Source organism: Diabrotica virgifera, chromosome 7, assembly GCF_917563875.1.
Source record: "Diabrotica virgifera virgifera chromosome 7, PGI_DIABVI_V3a".
Taxonomy (NCBI): Eukaryota; Metazoa; Arthropoda; class Insecta; order Coleoptera; family Chrysomelidae; genus Diabrotica; species Diabrotica virgifera.
Window position 1 is genome coordinate 101,126,275 of NC_065449.1, and position 17,385 is coordinate 101,143,659.

The window sequence follows — 17,385 nt, forward strand, 5'->3', positions numbered from 1 at the left end:
TATAGAGAGAGTATACTGTACTTACTTTTTGAGTTATTTGTGAAAAACTGCCTGAAAACGTTTCTTGTTGGTTTTCTTGTTGAACAATAAACATTTTCACTCGCAAATAACTTAAAAAGTATTGACTTAACCACTTCGGTGGTGACACTGAAAATTACACGTTATCTCCGTATTTCACGTTCATTTACTGGGCCATAACACATATAAGTTTTTGTAACACAAGTCGCATTTAGTAATTTTTTAAAGGGGCCCATTTCCAATTCTGCGGGGTGGCCTCGAAGGAGTTTGTTACGCCACTGATACTTATACATACTTCAGCTGAATTGTCTCTGAAATGTGCTTATTTAAATGTGACAATATTAAAACTAAAGCTTGTTGAAGGTACCAGTATATGCATACCCACGAAGTAAGCTTGGAACCTAAAAGTAGTTGGAGTGTCGACGATGGATATTCTGAAGGTAGTGGAAAAAATGCTTATCCAAGACGAGCGCTACAATCAGGTGCAGATAATGCATTGCTAGTGATGTTGTTAGCAAAATCTCAAGATAATGATTATATATGCAATACCGATGTTGGATATAGTGTAAGTAAACTTTCTATTACTCGGTTAATTGATTTATTAAAATAGCAATCGAAAATTTCACTTAATTATTTTTCAATGTATATAATCATTATTCTTTTACGTGGAACATTTCTTCGAAACAGTTCACATCACTGCGCGTCAAAGAAAACGGGCCACCCACAAAATGGGTCATTTTTGATATCTCGAATTTCCTAAACCTGTTGTCTGATTTAAGTGATTTTTTTAATATGTTATAACCTTATAATTTAACAATATCGCTGTAATAATATTGTTGTTGGACAGGTAAATTGTCATTATATACCGGGTGTACCAATCAAACTGTGTTTTTTTCTCAAAATTCACCACACCCTGTGGAATATTCTAGAATTTATAAAATACAGAAACTAAAATCCAACTATAGCCTCAGGTTTTCTCAACATTCTGTTTTTTGATTCATTCGCTTATGTTGGAAATTTAAATAAACTCATGAATAATGCACATGAATGTTAAAAATAGTTATTTTATTTAATTAAACGAGATTACTTACGCCATAATGCTGAAATCTGCATTTTAAACGTAAAAAATGGGTGGATGTCACCCCTAAAATGTAAAAAGTGTAAGTTGGCATTATATGACTTTTGTTTCTTGTGGTATTCTCTAACTCCTCACCAATTTTCATACAAATCGATGAAGGTTCAACGAAATCGGAGGTGAAGACCTTCAGTGACTGCGCTTTCAGAAATATAAAAAATAATTTAAAAAAAGTGGTGAATTTCACCCCTAAAATGCACAAAGCGCAAGTTGGCACTATGTCACCTTTATTCTTTGAGCTATCCTCTAACCCAGCGGTTCTCAATCTGTGGTACATGTACCACTAGTGGTACATTTCATTATTTGAGGTGGTACAAAAAACTCAAAACAGCCCAAAATATCAGCACCACTATTGGCACAATTATAGTTTATTAGATCACATAGCTAGATAGGTATTTTAGTTAGGTGGTACTAAAAATGAGAAAAAGTATTTGGTGGTACCTGACTCAAAAAAATTGAGAACCGCTGATCTAACCACTAACCAATTTTCATAAAAATCGATAGATTCAACGAAATCGGAGGTAATAGCTCATATCCACCTTCAGTGACTTAACTAACTCCAAAATGGTCATTTAAGTACTGCGTTATAACTAAACTTGAATCGGTTGCAAATATGCAACAAGGTTGTAAAAAGTGTTTTGTTTCAGATATCGGTCCATTTACCGAGTACCATTCCACAGACAAAAAAGGATTTCTATATTCTTCCACTAGACACAAATTCACAAATCATTCTTCAGCCAAATTTAGTCACAACATCCAACGCTGTCAAAAAATACAAGATAGAGGATAGACAATGCTTTTTTAGTGACGAGAGGAATTTGGAATATTTCGTAACCTACACTCAGGAAAATTGTTTTCTCGAATGTCTCACAAATTATACTTTGAACAAATGTGGATGTGTAAACTTCTTCATGCCTCGTAAGTTATTTAATTATGTATTTTCTGTATCTACTTAATAATACGGTATCTGAATCTAGGTCGACCTTCACCCATCTGCTTTTCGGATAAAAACATTTCTTGCATGGGTTACCTATCAAAATATTGTCATAGCCACAGTATATAGAGGTTCCATGCCTCTCTACGTTATACGTGGAACCTCTATATACTGTGTCATAGCTATCTTTAAGGGGGGCGTAGTGTTTGAAATAAACATTTTAAGCACATTTTTGTGAATTTTTTTGAACAATTATTTTATTTGAGGCGTTGAGAACCAGAGCGGACCATCCAAAAAATAACTTCATTGAAGATAAATGGGTTTAAAAAATGTTTGATTTTTCACAATTTTTTTAATGCTAGTAAAATCATTTTAAGAACGCTTCATTTTTGGTAAAATAATAAGAAAATGTAAAATTTTGCTACAACACTAAAAATATATCACAATTTGCACTAAAGAAGAAGTTTTTGTGGCTTGATCCACTCTGGCTTTAATAAGAGTTTTTGTTTTTCCGTAGTGGACCAAAACCAAATAAGACAAATATTTTAATTTCAATATTATTTTATTACAAAATAAACATTTTACGGCATAGATTAACTTAAAAAATCATAATTTGTTAAATATTGAAAACTTTAATCAAAATTTTTATCAACTATGGGAATTCCATCGTGCGCTGCTAATGAACATTTTAAAGACTGAAAGAAGTTATGATAGATAGGTGGAATAAATTCAATTAACTGTAAAATATGTTTCTTTTTGGCGTCGGTTATACAATTTCCATTTGGGTACAATGGAAGTATTGGTCTTTGGAAATCTTCCATTAACATATTTCTTTTCTGAATACTAAATTTTTGTACAGGATGAACCTCATTGATGCCATATTTCAAATATACAGCAAATGTGTCTTCTTTTTTTATTATAATACAATACTTTTTTAGCCGTTCTACTTTTGAGGATTCTAAAGTTAGGTATTTTTTTTTTGTTTGTAATAAGTTTTTCTAAACCGACCGTAGAGTAAAAGGTTTATTTTTCTCTTAAGACTATTATAAATGGATTTTTTTTCTTCGCTCCTAAATGACATTAAGCCAGTTATTGGGAACGTAAAATATAATAAGACCGAAGTCCCTATCGCACGAGAGAAAAGAATGAGTGCTAGCCAAAAAATTATGTTGAATTTCTTCTACCGCAAATTCTTGAGAATGGACAATATAGTTGCAAATTAAAGTCATTTTAATACTCCTGTTCTGGCCTCTGCAGCCATCAGAATACATTATAACGTTTTTGGTTTTTACATTATTTTTAATATAGTATATCAGGCATGATCCCATCTCTTGGGCTCTTGGGCTCAAAAGATGCAATCGGTGCATCCCATATAAACATGGTGTCTTCACTGTTCTGCAAATTATGAACTCCTAGACAGAATGTCCATAATTGCCTCTTACAATAAGTTATACCAGTAGAGATGACGGGTGTAGGTATGGTTTTCATAAGATCAAAGGCGATAACTGTAACATCTTCTTTCGATGGAATTTTTGCAACCTGATCCATAGCATCTCGTAGTTGTTGGGCTTTGCGCTGGTGAAGTTCTAGTTTTAAAGTTGATTCCTTCAGTTTGGTTTGATCTACTTCATATTTTATTTTATTTCCTCAAGAATCGCAAGTTTTGCAGGAGTCTACAATGGGCGTCTACAGATACATACGAACAACTAGGTAATGCCATACTTTTCAAATTAAACTATGTAATTCTACCAAATAGTCAAAATATTAATACCTACACAAAAATACGTGTAATTTATATCGAACCAACCCACAGTAAACAATAATTGAACTATCTGCCACAGTGGACTAAGCCACATGATCCAGTATGACATGGACAAATTATTAAAATCGACCGACTGGACCAAACCACCAAACTTTTCAGTAGCGGCATCTATTATAGAATAGTAGTAGCTCACTTATTCCATACTGGCTTTGATAAATATGTTTTCTGCTACTGAAAACATGTAATGATGAATTTTTTAAGATTTTGTGGGTTGGTCCGCTCTGGTTCTCAACGCCTCATTTTAAAATTAAATAAGCATATTCAGTATAGGGCCCGGATAGCTCAGGCGGTAGCATGTCTGACTTCCACGCAAGTAGGCCGGGATTCGAAACCCAGCGCCAGCGAGACATCTAGAAATCTAGACATTTTTAAAATGTCTGTAGGCCACAGGTCGAATCAGGCTGAATAAAAATGAGTACCTTGTGTAAAACCAGAGGTGGTTGAAACGTAGCACTGGCCCTGTTACCTTCCTTGTATACCGTAGGCCCTAGATATAGCAGACTACGCTGCTATAATCCCAAAGCCGCCTTAGCGGTATACAATGGGGGACTATTTTTATATTCAGTACAATTCATAAAATATTGAAAAAAAAATTTAAGGAAAAATTTTGAAAAATAAGCCAACGGTGGCTTATAAAACACCTCAAAAAATAATGGATTTTGTGGTGGACATCAGAACTAATCATTGGATCATGTTAAACAAAAAATTCAAAAAGATTTTATTAGGTTATAAGTTTCTCGAGGTAACGCTCTCGCGTTTTTTAGTTTTAACGATTTTTGATTTTTTGGTATCACTCAAAAGTCAAAACAACAATTTTTTTGCAAAAGATGGGTGAAAACCAACATATTTATTGTTAAATAAAAAATAAACATAAAACAAAAAAATATCTCGACAACCTACCTCACGAAATGTCTAAAGAAAATATCTACAAAATTCCAGGTGGATCGGTTAAGTAGTTTTTGAGTTACAATGTCTACCGCCTTTGAAATAAAAAAAGTTTTGAGAAAAACGCGTTTATAGTTTTGTCAGCTTTTATTTTCAATTTATTTTTAGTCTGTCAAACAGTAAAGTGATGCACACTGGAATATGTCTTTAAATCGCAGAGTAATTTACAAAAAATAATTGGAACAGCTGTTGAACGTTTCTCACTACGCTCAAGCGCGCTGGCGCGAACCTGCTACAAAGCGAGTCGAAGGTAGGGAGGTAGGGAGACAGTGTTGAATATCAGCGCGCTCGAACGTATTGAACAACGGTCAATAGCTGTTAACATTCTCTTTTGTAAATTACTCAGCGATTCAAAAACATTCCGGTGTGCATAACTTTACTACTTCACAGACAAAAAAGAAATTGAAAATAAAAGTTGACAATAATTTAAACGCCTTTTCCAAAGTTTTTTTAAACACCTGTTTTTTTCAAAGGCGGTTGACATTGTAACTAAAAAACGACTTGACGGATCCACCTGGAATTTTGTATATATTTTCTATAGAAATTTCTTGAGGTAACGCCGTCGAGGTATTTTTTCTTTTATGCTTATTTTTTGTTAATCAATAATAAATACGTTGATTTTCATCCTTTTTGCAAAAAAATCGTTGTTTTGACTTCTGAGTGATACCAAAAAGTCAAAAATCGATAAAACTAAAAAACTCGACAACCTTATCTCGAGAAATTAATAATAGTCCAGGGCGCATCTATTTTGAGATGGACGTTGAGAGGTGACTCAAATTTTTTTGCAGAAATTGCTTGAAAATAACTCAAATAATAATATTTGAGTTATCCTCCCACTCAAAATGGTCCGGATCATTGTTTAAATAATCAAAATGTCAAAATATGAAGGAAAAATTCAATTTTTTATTGGTTTTTTGATTATAACTTTAAAATTATTCATTTCTGAGAAAAGTTGTACTGACATAAAAGTTGCGTAATTAAATTTCCTATAATATAAAATTGGTTAAAAATTTGAAAAATAGTCACTCTTGTTGCAAAACAGCAATAATTGCGAAAAAAAAATCATACAAAAACAAGTATTGGTCTTTTAGGTTTTTCAACCATTTATGCTACCCTTAGGACCTTCATATTTTAACCAGAAAAACTATATGATATAGTAAAACAAACACTGTAAATTTCATTAAGATCGGTTTAACAGATTTTGCAAAATAAATGTTGCAATCCAGCTTTCGCAAAAACAATTCATTTTTTTTAAATTTTGCAGGACTGAAAATAATGCAGATAAAAAATTGAATTTTTTTTTGCTTATAGAAGAGTACTGTATCTTTCATTGGCAATTTGCAAAATTAAAATCGATTAATTACCAAGGCGTCAGTAAATTTTTTAAATAAACATTAATATTTGGTGCTACGCGCAGGACAGCAGTGTTCGATTCACACAAGTTGATTTCCACCAAAATTTCTTCCAATCTTTATTTAATATATTATTTTCTTACTCTATATTTTGTTGTATTTTAATATTTTAATTCCACAAAAATCAAACTAATTTTATTATTGTTTGTGAAATATTGTTTAAACAATTGCATATGTTTAAAAATAATAAACTTTTATTCTCTAAGTTAAAATATAATATGAACAAAGAAAGTTTTTGCTAAAAAAAGTGTTATTTCAAACGATAGAGTATGTGTTTTTATTTTGCAATAAACATATTTATTTATTTATATCGAAATGTAATAAAAATTAAAATGTATCAATCATTACCAAAGGTCATTGGAATGCCCAATCAGAGCAAACTATCCACTGTCCTGAGCGTAGCACCAATAATTAATGTTTATTTAAAAAAATTCCTGACGTCGTAGTAGTTAATCGATTTTAGTTTTGCAAATTTCAAATGAAAGGTACAGTAGGTACAGCACACTTCTATAAGCAAAAAAAAACTCAACTTGCTATCTGCTTTATTTTCAGTCCTGGATTGGAAAATTTATTTTGCAAAATTTATTGAACCGATCTTAATGAAATATTCAGTGTTGTTTTAATGTATCATAAAGTTTTTCTGGGTGAAATATGAAGGTTCTAGGTGTAGGATAAATTGTTGAAAAACGTAAAATGCGAATACTTGTTTTTGTATGTTTTTTCCGCGCAATTATTGCTATTTTGCAACAAGGGTGACTATTTTTTAATTTTTTAACCAATTCTATATTGTAGAAAATTTAATTATGCAACTTTTAGGTCAGTACAAATTTTCTCGAAAATGAATTCTTTTAAAGTTATAATCAAAAAACGAACAAAAAAATCGAATTTTTCCTTAACTTTTTGACATTTTGTTATTTAAACAATGTTCCGGACCTTTTTGACAGGGAGGATAACCCAAATATTATTATTTGAGCTATTTTCAAGCAACTTCTGCAAAAAAATTTAAGTCACCTCTCAACGTCCAAATGTACTAATATTTTTACAGATGCGCCCTGGTCTATAAGCTAATAAAATATTTTGAATTTTTTGTTTAACATGATCCAATGATGAGTTCTGATGTTCACCGCAAAATCCATTGTTTTTTGAGGTGTCTTTAAAAATTTGCCACCGTTGGATTTTTTAAGATTTTTTCATGAATTATGAATTGTACTGAATATGCTTGGGTACTTAATTCAAAAATAAAATAATTCTAGCATATTCTCAAAAAAAATCTCAAAATGCGCTAGAAATGTTGATTTCAAACCATACACCCCTTTAAGAATAGCTATGAAAAGATTTTGATAGGCAACCCATGCAAGTAATATTTGTCTATGTATGAAATTTAATAAAAAAATTGTTTCATCCGGAAAGCATATGGGTGAAGGTCGATCTAGATTCGGATCTTATATAGATATAGATCTCGGGGAGTGCATATAGATTTTCACTTCGGAAAAAATCAAACAAGGTAGAACTTTTTGTAATTTCATTTAAACAAGTTTAATAAACAACATATCAAAAAGTTATACTCGAGCAGTGGGTGCTTCATTTTTTATTAAACAAATGAACTACGAAATTAGATGTTTTTTTAAATACCTCGGTATATATAAATTTTAAGAAAAAACTGATTTGACCATTGAAAAATTCAGAAAATTTTACAAAAAAAAACCTTAAATAAAGAATTTTCTAAAATTAAATCCGTGTCTTCTATAATTTTTTATTTATAACGCTAAAGTCACCGTTCTCACAAACATTGGCGCACTGTAAACTAACGTACGGCGAAGTGCACGGTGGAGTTATTTTAACGTAATACTTTAACTAATAGATCAAATGAAATTTTACAAATTGAACATGAAAGAAGAATAATTAAGCTATCTTATGGTTATAATAGAAAGAAATAAAATGTATGGGCATAAGTACGGTGTGGGCGGAAAATGAGCCTTACATGAATTTTGTTTAAAAATGATTTAAAAATGTGTAACTAACACAATTTTTCTTATAAACTCTAAATTTTGCACAACTTACCTTTCAAGCTTCTTACTAAATGATGTTTTGTTCAAAAAAAATCTCAAAAATTTAATTCAAATGATATGACGTCTCAAAAAATGTAATTTTTGAAAACTTCGTAGTTTTATAGAATTACCACCACTTTAAGACGGTATTAATCAAGTTTGAACAAATCTATTACAGTTTTATAAATGCTTTTTTAAAGCTTAGGGTGTAATCTTTAAAATGCACTGAATTATTTTACTTTAGAAATTAAATAACTTATTTCCTTTTAAGAAAATTAAGAAAGATAACAAAAATATAATACAAAAATCGAAAATTACCAGCTAAAAAAATGTCTATACAAAGTGATCAAAACTTTTTTCTGTAAAACTTACCTAAAATACATTTAATAATAAGCTTTAACAATAATAAATGTTCAGTAAAAAAATTGTTTATAGCTCTTATACAGTATGTCTGCATAACTTAGAACCTATTGATAACTTTTTTATTATCAGTTTTACGAAAAAAAGTTATTCTTTATGAAATACTCTGCATCGTATATAATCTAAGATGCAATCATCAAATATCAAATTTAATTAATGTTATACGAGGTATGTCAAAAAATATGAATTTCACTCAAGAGTAAAGTACCTTTACATTTCACAATATCGAAAATTGTTATAAATAAAGGAAAGTTATTTGGAATTAAAAAAATTGTTTTAGTATTCAATTACATCCTTCTAAATAAAATATTGTGAATAATAAAAGCACTTAACTCTTAAGAAAAATTCATATTTTTTACATACCTCGTATAAAATTAAAAAAGTTTGATATCTGATGGTTGTATTTTAGATTTTAGACCAGGGAGAGCATTTTATGAAGAATAACTTTTTTCGTAAAAGTGATAATAAAATAGTTATCATAATTGTAATAAAATGATGATGAGTATCCGTAATTTGAGTAAAAATTGAAAAAAAATTTTCGATTAGAATGATGTAATTGTATATTTAGACATAGTTTCTAATTTCAAACCACTTTTCATAATAGAATTTTTAGGTATTCTGGAATATAAAGGTACTTTACCCTTTAACGAAATTCATATTTTTGACTATACAGAGCATTTTAATAAGAATAACTTTTTTTCGTAAAAGTGATAATAAAAAAGTTTTCCATGTGGTTCCTAGCTACGCAGACATACTGTATAAGAGCTTCTGTATAAGAATTTTCAAATTTCAATGCCATATTCGAATTTAGTATAATCAAAAACAAAATATAAACATATTTGATCAAAGTAAAATAACGAATTTAACGATATTTTTAAAATTATTTATATAAAACAATTGTTATTGTTTAAACAATGAATAAACAATTAGCGGCCAAATCTGCGAGTAGAACGTTTTACTTTAACATGTATATCAACTAACAAAAAAAGTTTTAGAAAAATATAAGCTTGTTTGAATTTTTCCGAAACAATGCATGTTTTCGTTCTAATTGCACTCCCCTAATAAGTATTTATTTATTTAATTTAGGTGAGAATACAACTAGCATTTGTGGAAACTCAAACAAAAAATGCCTTGATGACGCAGAAAGTAAGTATCTATTTTTATGTCTACCTATGCTATTTTAGACTCTAGGCGAATTTAGCATTGTATAAACCCTAGCATAGTATAAACTCTAGCATTGTATAAACCTCTGATTTAGTCGAATTTATTAATAGGCTCATCTACATGTACTCTGGGCTAATTAGCAAAATACAAGGAAATGTTATTTACCAGCAATTTTATTGCTGGAATCGAATATGATTCTATATATTAAAAAAATAGGTATTCAAAGTTCACAGATAGTGTGTAGTGTGTTAGATTTTTCAAAAAATCGTGTTTTTTCAATTATTGCTCTATAACTCCAAAGATTTTAACTTTACACCAAAATCACCCAAATAAAAATTCACCGTAATTAAATTATGTATACAGACATGTTTTTCCCGATTTACTTCAACGAAAATTTTCCTCGGAAAATGCGGATTATTCCAACAAAATCTTTAATTTTCAACTTAAATTTTAGGTAAGTAAGTATTTACTCATAATTAAATAACTTGGTGAAATAAAAGCCCTTTTGGTATAGATTATATTTGCCGAATTATGCCGATTATAATTAAATAACTTGGTGACATAAAAGCCCTTTTGGTATAGATTATATTTGCCGATTATATAGAAGCCGATAAAAATTGAATGAAGAGTTTAACAACAATTAAATTGTTAATTGTTTACGGTCGCTATAATAACTATGATAATTATTACGATACATAAGAATAACTATGATTTGTGTATAAAAAGGAACTATACCAACCTAATGTACTTTACAGAATTGAAATTGGACTTAAGCGGCCTCAGGAATATTTTGAAATTATAAACAATTTTTTGGCTTATAAACAAATAAAATATCTCGGCAAATATTGCATTACATTAAATTATAAAAACAGTATTGGAAAGACTGCGGTAGGACGGTTCTTTTAAAAGAAAAAACGTTTAATTGCGATAAGTGCTTTCTGAGATACAACCGGTCAAAGTTGACCGGCATGTACAGCGAAGATATAGACAATAGGAGGATAATTTTCGAAACATCAAATTTTTATTTCGGTACCCTTTCTCAAATTTTCATATCTTTAAAAGGCTCATACCATATATTATAATAATAAAAACTATCGGTATTACCAGTGAAAAATACCAAAAATACCAAAATTTCAATCAAAAATCAGGATGGAGAAAATGGAATCTCAAAGTTTAAAATCGGTATACGTTAGACAAATGCATTTTCTCAGCTTTTCATGGAGCAATTTTCTTTATTTTTTTTTGTTCCCAAATAACTCGAGTAGAGCCACCTAACTAACGTATTTTTAATTTGTAACGTAACAAAAATTTTTAATTTGTTTAAAAAAATTGTTTAAATAATTATACAGGTTTCAACTGGGAATATTTGTATTTTAAACATTAAAAGGTACACTTGTGGTAAGTTTATCTAAAAAAAGTTTGGAACAAATATGTAGTTTTATTTTCTTATAAATAAATTTATTTATTATAACAAAGCAAAAGCAACTTTGACATTTAATAGTGCGTTAGTTACATGGCTCTACTCGAGTTACTTGAAAACAAAAAAAAAAATGAAGAAAACTGCTCCATGGGAAGCCGAGAAAATCCATTTTTTATAGAACCTATACCGATTTTGAACTTTGAGATTCCATTTTCTCAACCTAATTATTGATTGAAATTTTGGTATTTTTGGCATTTTTCACTCGTAATATCGATAGATGAGAAAGTTTACAAAATGACATATTTGAGAACTGTGATAACGGGCCAACTAGATCCAGACATAGAAATAAAACGTAGAATAGCAATGACTAAAACTACTTTTACGAAAATGAAGTCAATTCTTTGCAATAATCATCTCAGTTTAGAACTAAGGCAAAGAAAGGTTAAGTGCTATGTTTGGTCCGTACTTTTGTATAGTGCAGAAGTATGGACGCTAAAAGTATCGATCATGAACAAAATTGAAGCATTGGAAATGTGGATTCATAGACGAATGCTGCAGATACCTTGGACAGCAAGGAAAACTAATGGAGAAGTACTAAGGAGGGTCAACAAAGATAGAGAACTGCTAAAGACTGTTAAACATCGAAAAATGTCTTATCTGGGACATATAGTGAGAGGAAGTCGATATAAAATATTACAACTGATCCTTAAAGGCAAAATAGAGGTCAGTAGAGGTGTAGGAAAGGAAGAAAACAAGTTTCTTGGTTAAAGAACATTCGTGAATGGACTCAGATATCAAATGCAGGACAATTATTCCATATTGCAGAAGATCGAGAAGCCTTCGCAATGGTGATCGCCAACGTCGAATAATTCTGATATGGCACGTGAAGAAGAAGAAGAATATCGATATTATAGTATATGGCTTAACACCCCATGTGGGGTTTCGCTGCTTTCGCTTTCTAGCTCCATTTTAGGGGGTGGATCAGTCCCCATGATCATTGTACTTGTTCACTAATATGTCTCCATTTCTTCCGGTCTATTGCCTTCTCTTTCCATTTTGTAATTCCTGCCCCTCTTAGGTCCTCCTCTACTTCAGTTAACCATTTCGATGTGGGTCGACCACGTCTCCTTTTTAATCCTGGTTGCCACAATATCATAGCTTTTGATACTGATTCTGGTCCTTGTCTCCATATATGACCCAGCCATTTGGTTCTTTGTACTTTTATTTTCTTTACTATATCTTCACCATTTAATTCTTCTAAAATTTCTTTATTCGTTCTCCTTCTATACTCTTGTTCTTCGATTCTCACTGGACCCAGTATTGTCCTTATTATCTTTCGTTCATTTATCCTTAATTTCTCTTCGTCTTTTTTTGTCATAGTCATCGTTTCTGCTTCATACATTGTTATTGGTCTTATTATTGTTTAATATGTATTTATTTTTGTTTGTTTGGTCAATATTTTACTCTTTAGTAGATAGTTTTCTATTTGCTTCTGCAACTGCTAGTTGCAGTTATTCCTTCTTCGATGTCTGTTTTTCTTTCCCCTTTGTTGTTTATCATAACGCCCAGGTATTTAAATTTCTGTACTTCCTCGAATTTTTTATTTCCTATTCTTATCTCTCTGTTTTGTTCTGCTTTTCCGAGTCTCATTAATTTTGTTTTCTTCTCATTAATTCTTAGTCCCATCTTCTTTCCCTCGTCTTCAATCTCCATTAATAATTTTTTCATGATTTTCCTTATTTTTGTCACTATCGCTATATCATCTGCATAGGCGATTAGTTGGTAACCTGATGCTCTTAGGTTTCCCTTGTGAATCTTTCTTAACCAAAATCTACTGTCAGAATAAATAGTGTTGCCGGCAGTGAGTCACCTTGTCTCACTCCTTTATTTATTTCGAATTCTTCTGTTTCCCCTTTTAGTGTTAGAATACTGATTTGTTCATTGACATTTTTATTAGGTTTCTTAGTTTTTTTACTTACTCCGTGATATTTTAGGGCTTTCATTATTTCCTTTCTCTTTATTGACTCGAAAGGCTTGTTCAAAGTCTATAAATAATATTTCTATTTCATGTTGATGTTCATGTGCTTTTTCCATGATTTGTTTAATGGTATGTATTGCATCTGTTGTTGATCTGCCTTTTACGAAACCGCATTGGTATTATTGTCCTATGATATTTTTTGTTTCATCCGTTAACCTTTTTTGTATTATTGACGATAATATTTTATAGGCAACGTTTAATAGTGTAATACCTCTGTAGTTCTTACACTCATGCTGGTCGCTTTTTTATGGATCGTTATAATCTGTCCAATTTCCCACTCGTTCGGCATTGTCTCCTCTTTCCATATTTTCTTAATCAATTCATGTATTTTTTATGCAAAATGTCCCATTCGTATTTTATTAGTTCTAGATTTATTCCGTCCTTCCCAGGTGCCTTTCCATTATTCCCCTTCATTATAATATTTTTTACTTCTTCTAATGTTGGTTCTTGTAGGATCGTTTTCTTCGTCCTCGTCTTCTATTTCATCATTTATAACTGGTTCAATTAGTAATTCTTTAAAGTGACTTGTCCATATTTCTTTATATTCTTTCTCTTCCTCTACAATTTTACCTTGTTTGTTTTTTATTCCTTTTGGTTTACCTTTAAATGTTCTATTGTCTTCTTTAATTTTATTAGAGAATTTTTTTGAATTTCTGTTATATTTTTCGTTCTCTATTTCCTGGATCTTTAAATCTATCCATTGTCGTGTTTGTTTTTTGTTTATTTTTTTGCCCTCATTTCTCAGTATGTAATTCGTAATTTTCTCTCTCTTCTGTCGTGTTCGTTCTTATCCATTTTAATCTCGCTTCCACTTTTTTTTCATAATTTTTTGAGAATCGATATTGTACCATTCTTTTTTATTCTCCTTCTTCTTTTTGACAATTGTTTTTTCTGCTGCTTCCTGTATGGGGTTTTTTCTGCAGCTCCACTCCCGTTTCACATCAACACATTCTTCATTATAACAAAATAACAAAATGCTATACTTACTGTCAGGGCCCCCGCTACCATATGTGCAAGGTGTGCAATGTACACGGGCGCCATCCTTTAGGGGCGCCAAAATCGGAGTCAAAAATTAAAAAAAAAGGACAAACAAACAAAAAAACAAAAATTAATTTTAAAATAAAAGTTGAGAAATTAAATGGGATTAAGTATAAACACACACGAAATTTTATTAGTAGGTATATCAACCAGTCAACCAGTTACTGCCGATTCCCATTTGCAAGAACATATCAGAACTCAGGCATTTTAATTTATTTTGTTACGATTTTATTCTGATTGTTTCATTTTGATGTTTTAGTCCACAAAATAATAGTCCGCTTACTCACGGTTTTTGCTGTGAATTTTAAAGAACTGCTCATACAGTATGTCCCTGTAAGTTGTATCCATATGGAAAACTTTTTTATTATTAATTTTACGAAAAAAAGTTATTCTTCATAAAAAGCTCTGCATGGTCCAAAACCTAAGATTCAACCATCAGATATCAAATTTTATGAATATTACACGAGGTATGTCAAAAAGTTTGAATTTCACTCAAGAGTAAAGTAGCTTTATTTTTCACAATATTGAAAATTGCTATTATGAAAAGTTGTTTCGAATTAAAAACTATATTCTAATATGCAATTACATCCTTCTACTTGAAAAAAATTTTCTTTGAAAAATTATGGATAACTAACATTATTTTCAGTAATTTTAATTCTAATAACTCTTTTATTATTAATTTTAAGAAAAAAGTGATTCTTAATAAAAAGTTCTGCATGGTCTAAAATACTCTAAAACCTAAAATACAACCATCTTATGTCAATTTACGAGTCAAATACGAGGTATGTCAAAAAAGATAAATTTAGATCAAAAGTAAAGTACCTTTATAGTTCAAAATATTTCAATTAGAAGGATGTAATTACATACTGAAACAGGGTTTTTAATTCTTAATAACTTTTCATAAAAACAATTTTCGATATTGTGAAAAATAAAGGTATTTTACTCTTGAGCCAACATATTTTTTGACATACCTTGTATAAAATTGATAAAATTTGACATAAGATGGTTTTATTTTAGATTTCAGACCATGCAGAACTATTTATTAAGAATCACTTTTTTTCGTAAAATTAATAATAAAAGAGTTATCAGAATTGAAATAACTGGAAATAATGTTAGTTATCCATAATTTTTCAAAAAAAAAATTTTCAATTAGAAGGATGTAATTGCATATTAGAATATAGTTTTTAATTCCAAACAACTTTTCATAATAGCAATTTTCAATATTGTGAAAAATAAAGCTACTTTACTCTTGAGTGAAAATCAAACTTTTTGACATTCCTCGTATAATATTCATAAAATTTTATATCTGATGGTTAAATCTTAGATTTTGGACCATGCAGAGCTTTTTATGAAGAATAACTTTTTTTCGTAAAATTAATAATAAAAAAGTTTTCCATATGGATACAACTTACAGGGACATACTGTATATTGACATGAAATTTGCCATACACATAGCTAACAAGAAAATAAGTGATATTGTGCCGACGTGTGCTTTTGTACCTGGGGTATTCTCAGGGATGAAAAAACATACGTTCAAAATAAGTCCGGAATTGGATAAACTGACTAATTTTCACTAAGTCAATACTTTTCGAGTTATTAGTCTTCATCTTAATCTTAATAAATTAGTTTTTTCCAAATAACATAAAATTATTAGTGATACCAAAAGTCTCAGTAAAAAATTTCAATCAGTAAAAAGTAAGGTGTTGCTTTTCTGAATATTTTGGATTTTTTCCAAAAAATTGGTTGTGGCTGTTCAAAATTTGTATACACTCATGACTAGTGACTCGTTCAAACCCTTTTAACTACAGCCTTTTCAAAAATAAGCACTTTGAATCAATAAAACTGCAGATCATATAAACAATACATAAGTAAAGTATCTTGTGGTGAAGCGGTAACGATTAATTTCATTTGGCATGCTAATTAGTGAAAATTGATTTTCACGATTTGTTTACCAAAAAAAGGGAATAACATTATTTTGAGCGTACCTTACTGTTACTTTTGATATTAAAAAAACACCTAAAAAAATAAAAATATAGCTTTTTTTAAACACTTATTTCACGTTGAAATATTCCATTTGCAATTTGACGAATAAGAACCTTCTTTTCATTAGCTACAACTCTGCTTCTACTGGGTCTGCAGACTTCATAAATTACACCATTTTTTTCACTTCTGTATAAGCTATATTTTTTTCGATAAAATACACTTTTTGAGATATTTGCGAAAATCCGTCTAAACACGTGTTCTTTTTTGTTGGAAAATGAACACATTTACTCGCAAATAACTAGAAAAGTATTGACTTGGTAAAAAAAAACTTTATAAGTAGAAAAAAAATTGTTCAAAATTAGTCATTTTATCCAATTCCGGACTTTTTTGAACGTATGTTTTTTCGCCCCCAAAAAGGGGTGAATAAAATTTTAAAAAATATCACTTTATTCCCTTACACCTTAGCTAATCTATGTGTATGTCAAATGTCATGTCAATCCAAACGGTTCTTAAAAATTCGTAGGTTTTACAATATTTTACCTTGAATGAATGAGTGAATAGATATGATTTTTAAAGTTCAGTATTTTGGTTTATTTCAAGCACCTACCTACCTTCAAAAAGTAAATAAAAACATGATCCAAAATGCCTTAAGGGGCGCCAAAATCCTTTTTTGCACACAGGTGCCAGTAACCCTTACGGGGGCCCTGTTCACTGTACTTGCTGATCTGCTCCTCGGTACACAAACTGCACGTAAGAATGAATCGGCTTGTTTGTACCAAAAAAGTTTGGGGACATAAACGTCATCTGGCCCTTTACCACTTTTTACGGATTGATTTACTTTAGCCAGTTCAGATGAATATCGGGTACGAACTGTTTTTATTTTTAACTTAATATCTTCCACCGTCATTCCCTGAAGATTCAGCTCCTCAACGATTTCTTTTAACGCTTTTCTCTATGGGTTTTATTTTTATATGTCTCTGCTCTAGTGTTCCAAAGACACTGTCGGTC

At 30.3% G+C, this 17,385-nt stretch overlaps 1 protein-coding gene across 2 annotated transcripts in view; it reads left to right on the forward strand.

The window, feature by feature from the left end:
- The window catches only part of LOC114336265 (pickpocket protein 28), a 353,651-nt gene that overhangs the window by 114,368 nt on the left and 221,898 nt on the right, over window positions 1-17,385 (forward strand). For both annotated transcript variants that reach the window (XM_050657304.1, XM_028286595.2), the window contains exons 6-8: window positions 382-583; window positions 1,801-2,071; window positions 9,821-9,880. In XM_050657304.1, coding sequence (XP_050513261.1) covers window positions 382-583; window positions 1,801-2,071; window positions 9,821-9,880 — 533 coding nt within the window. The remainder of the gene's footprint in view (window positions 1-381; window positions 584-1,800; window positions 2,072-9,820; window positions 9,881-17,385) is intronic.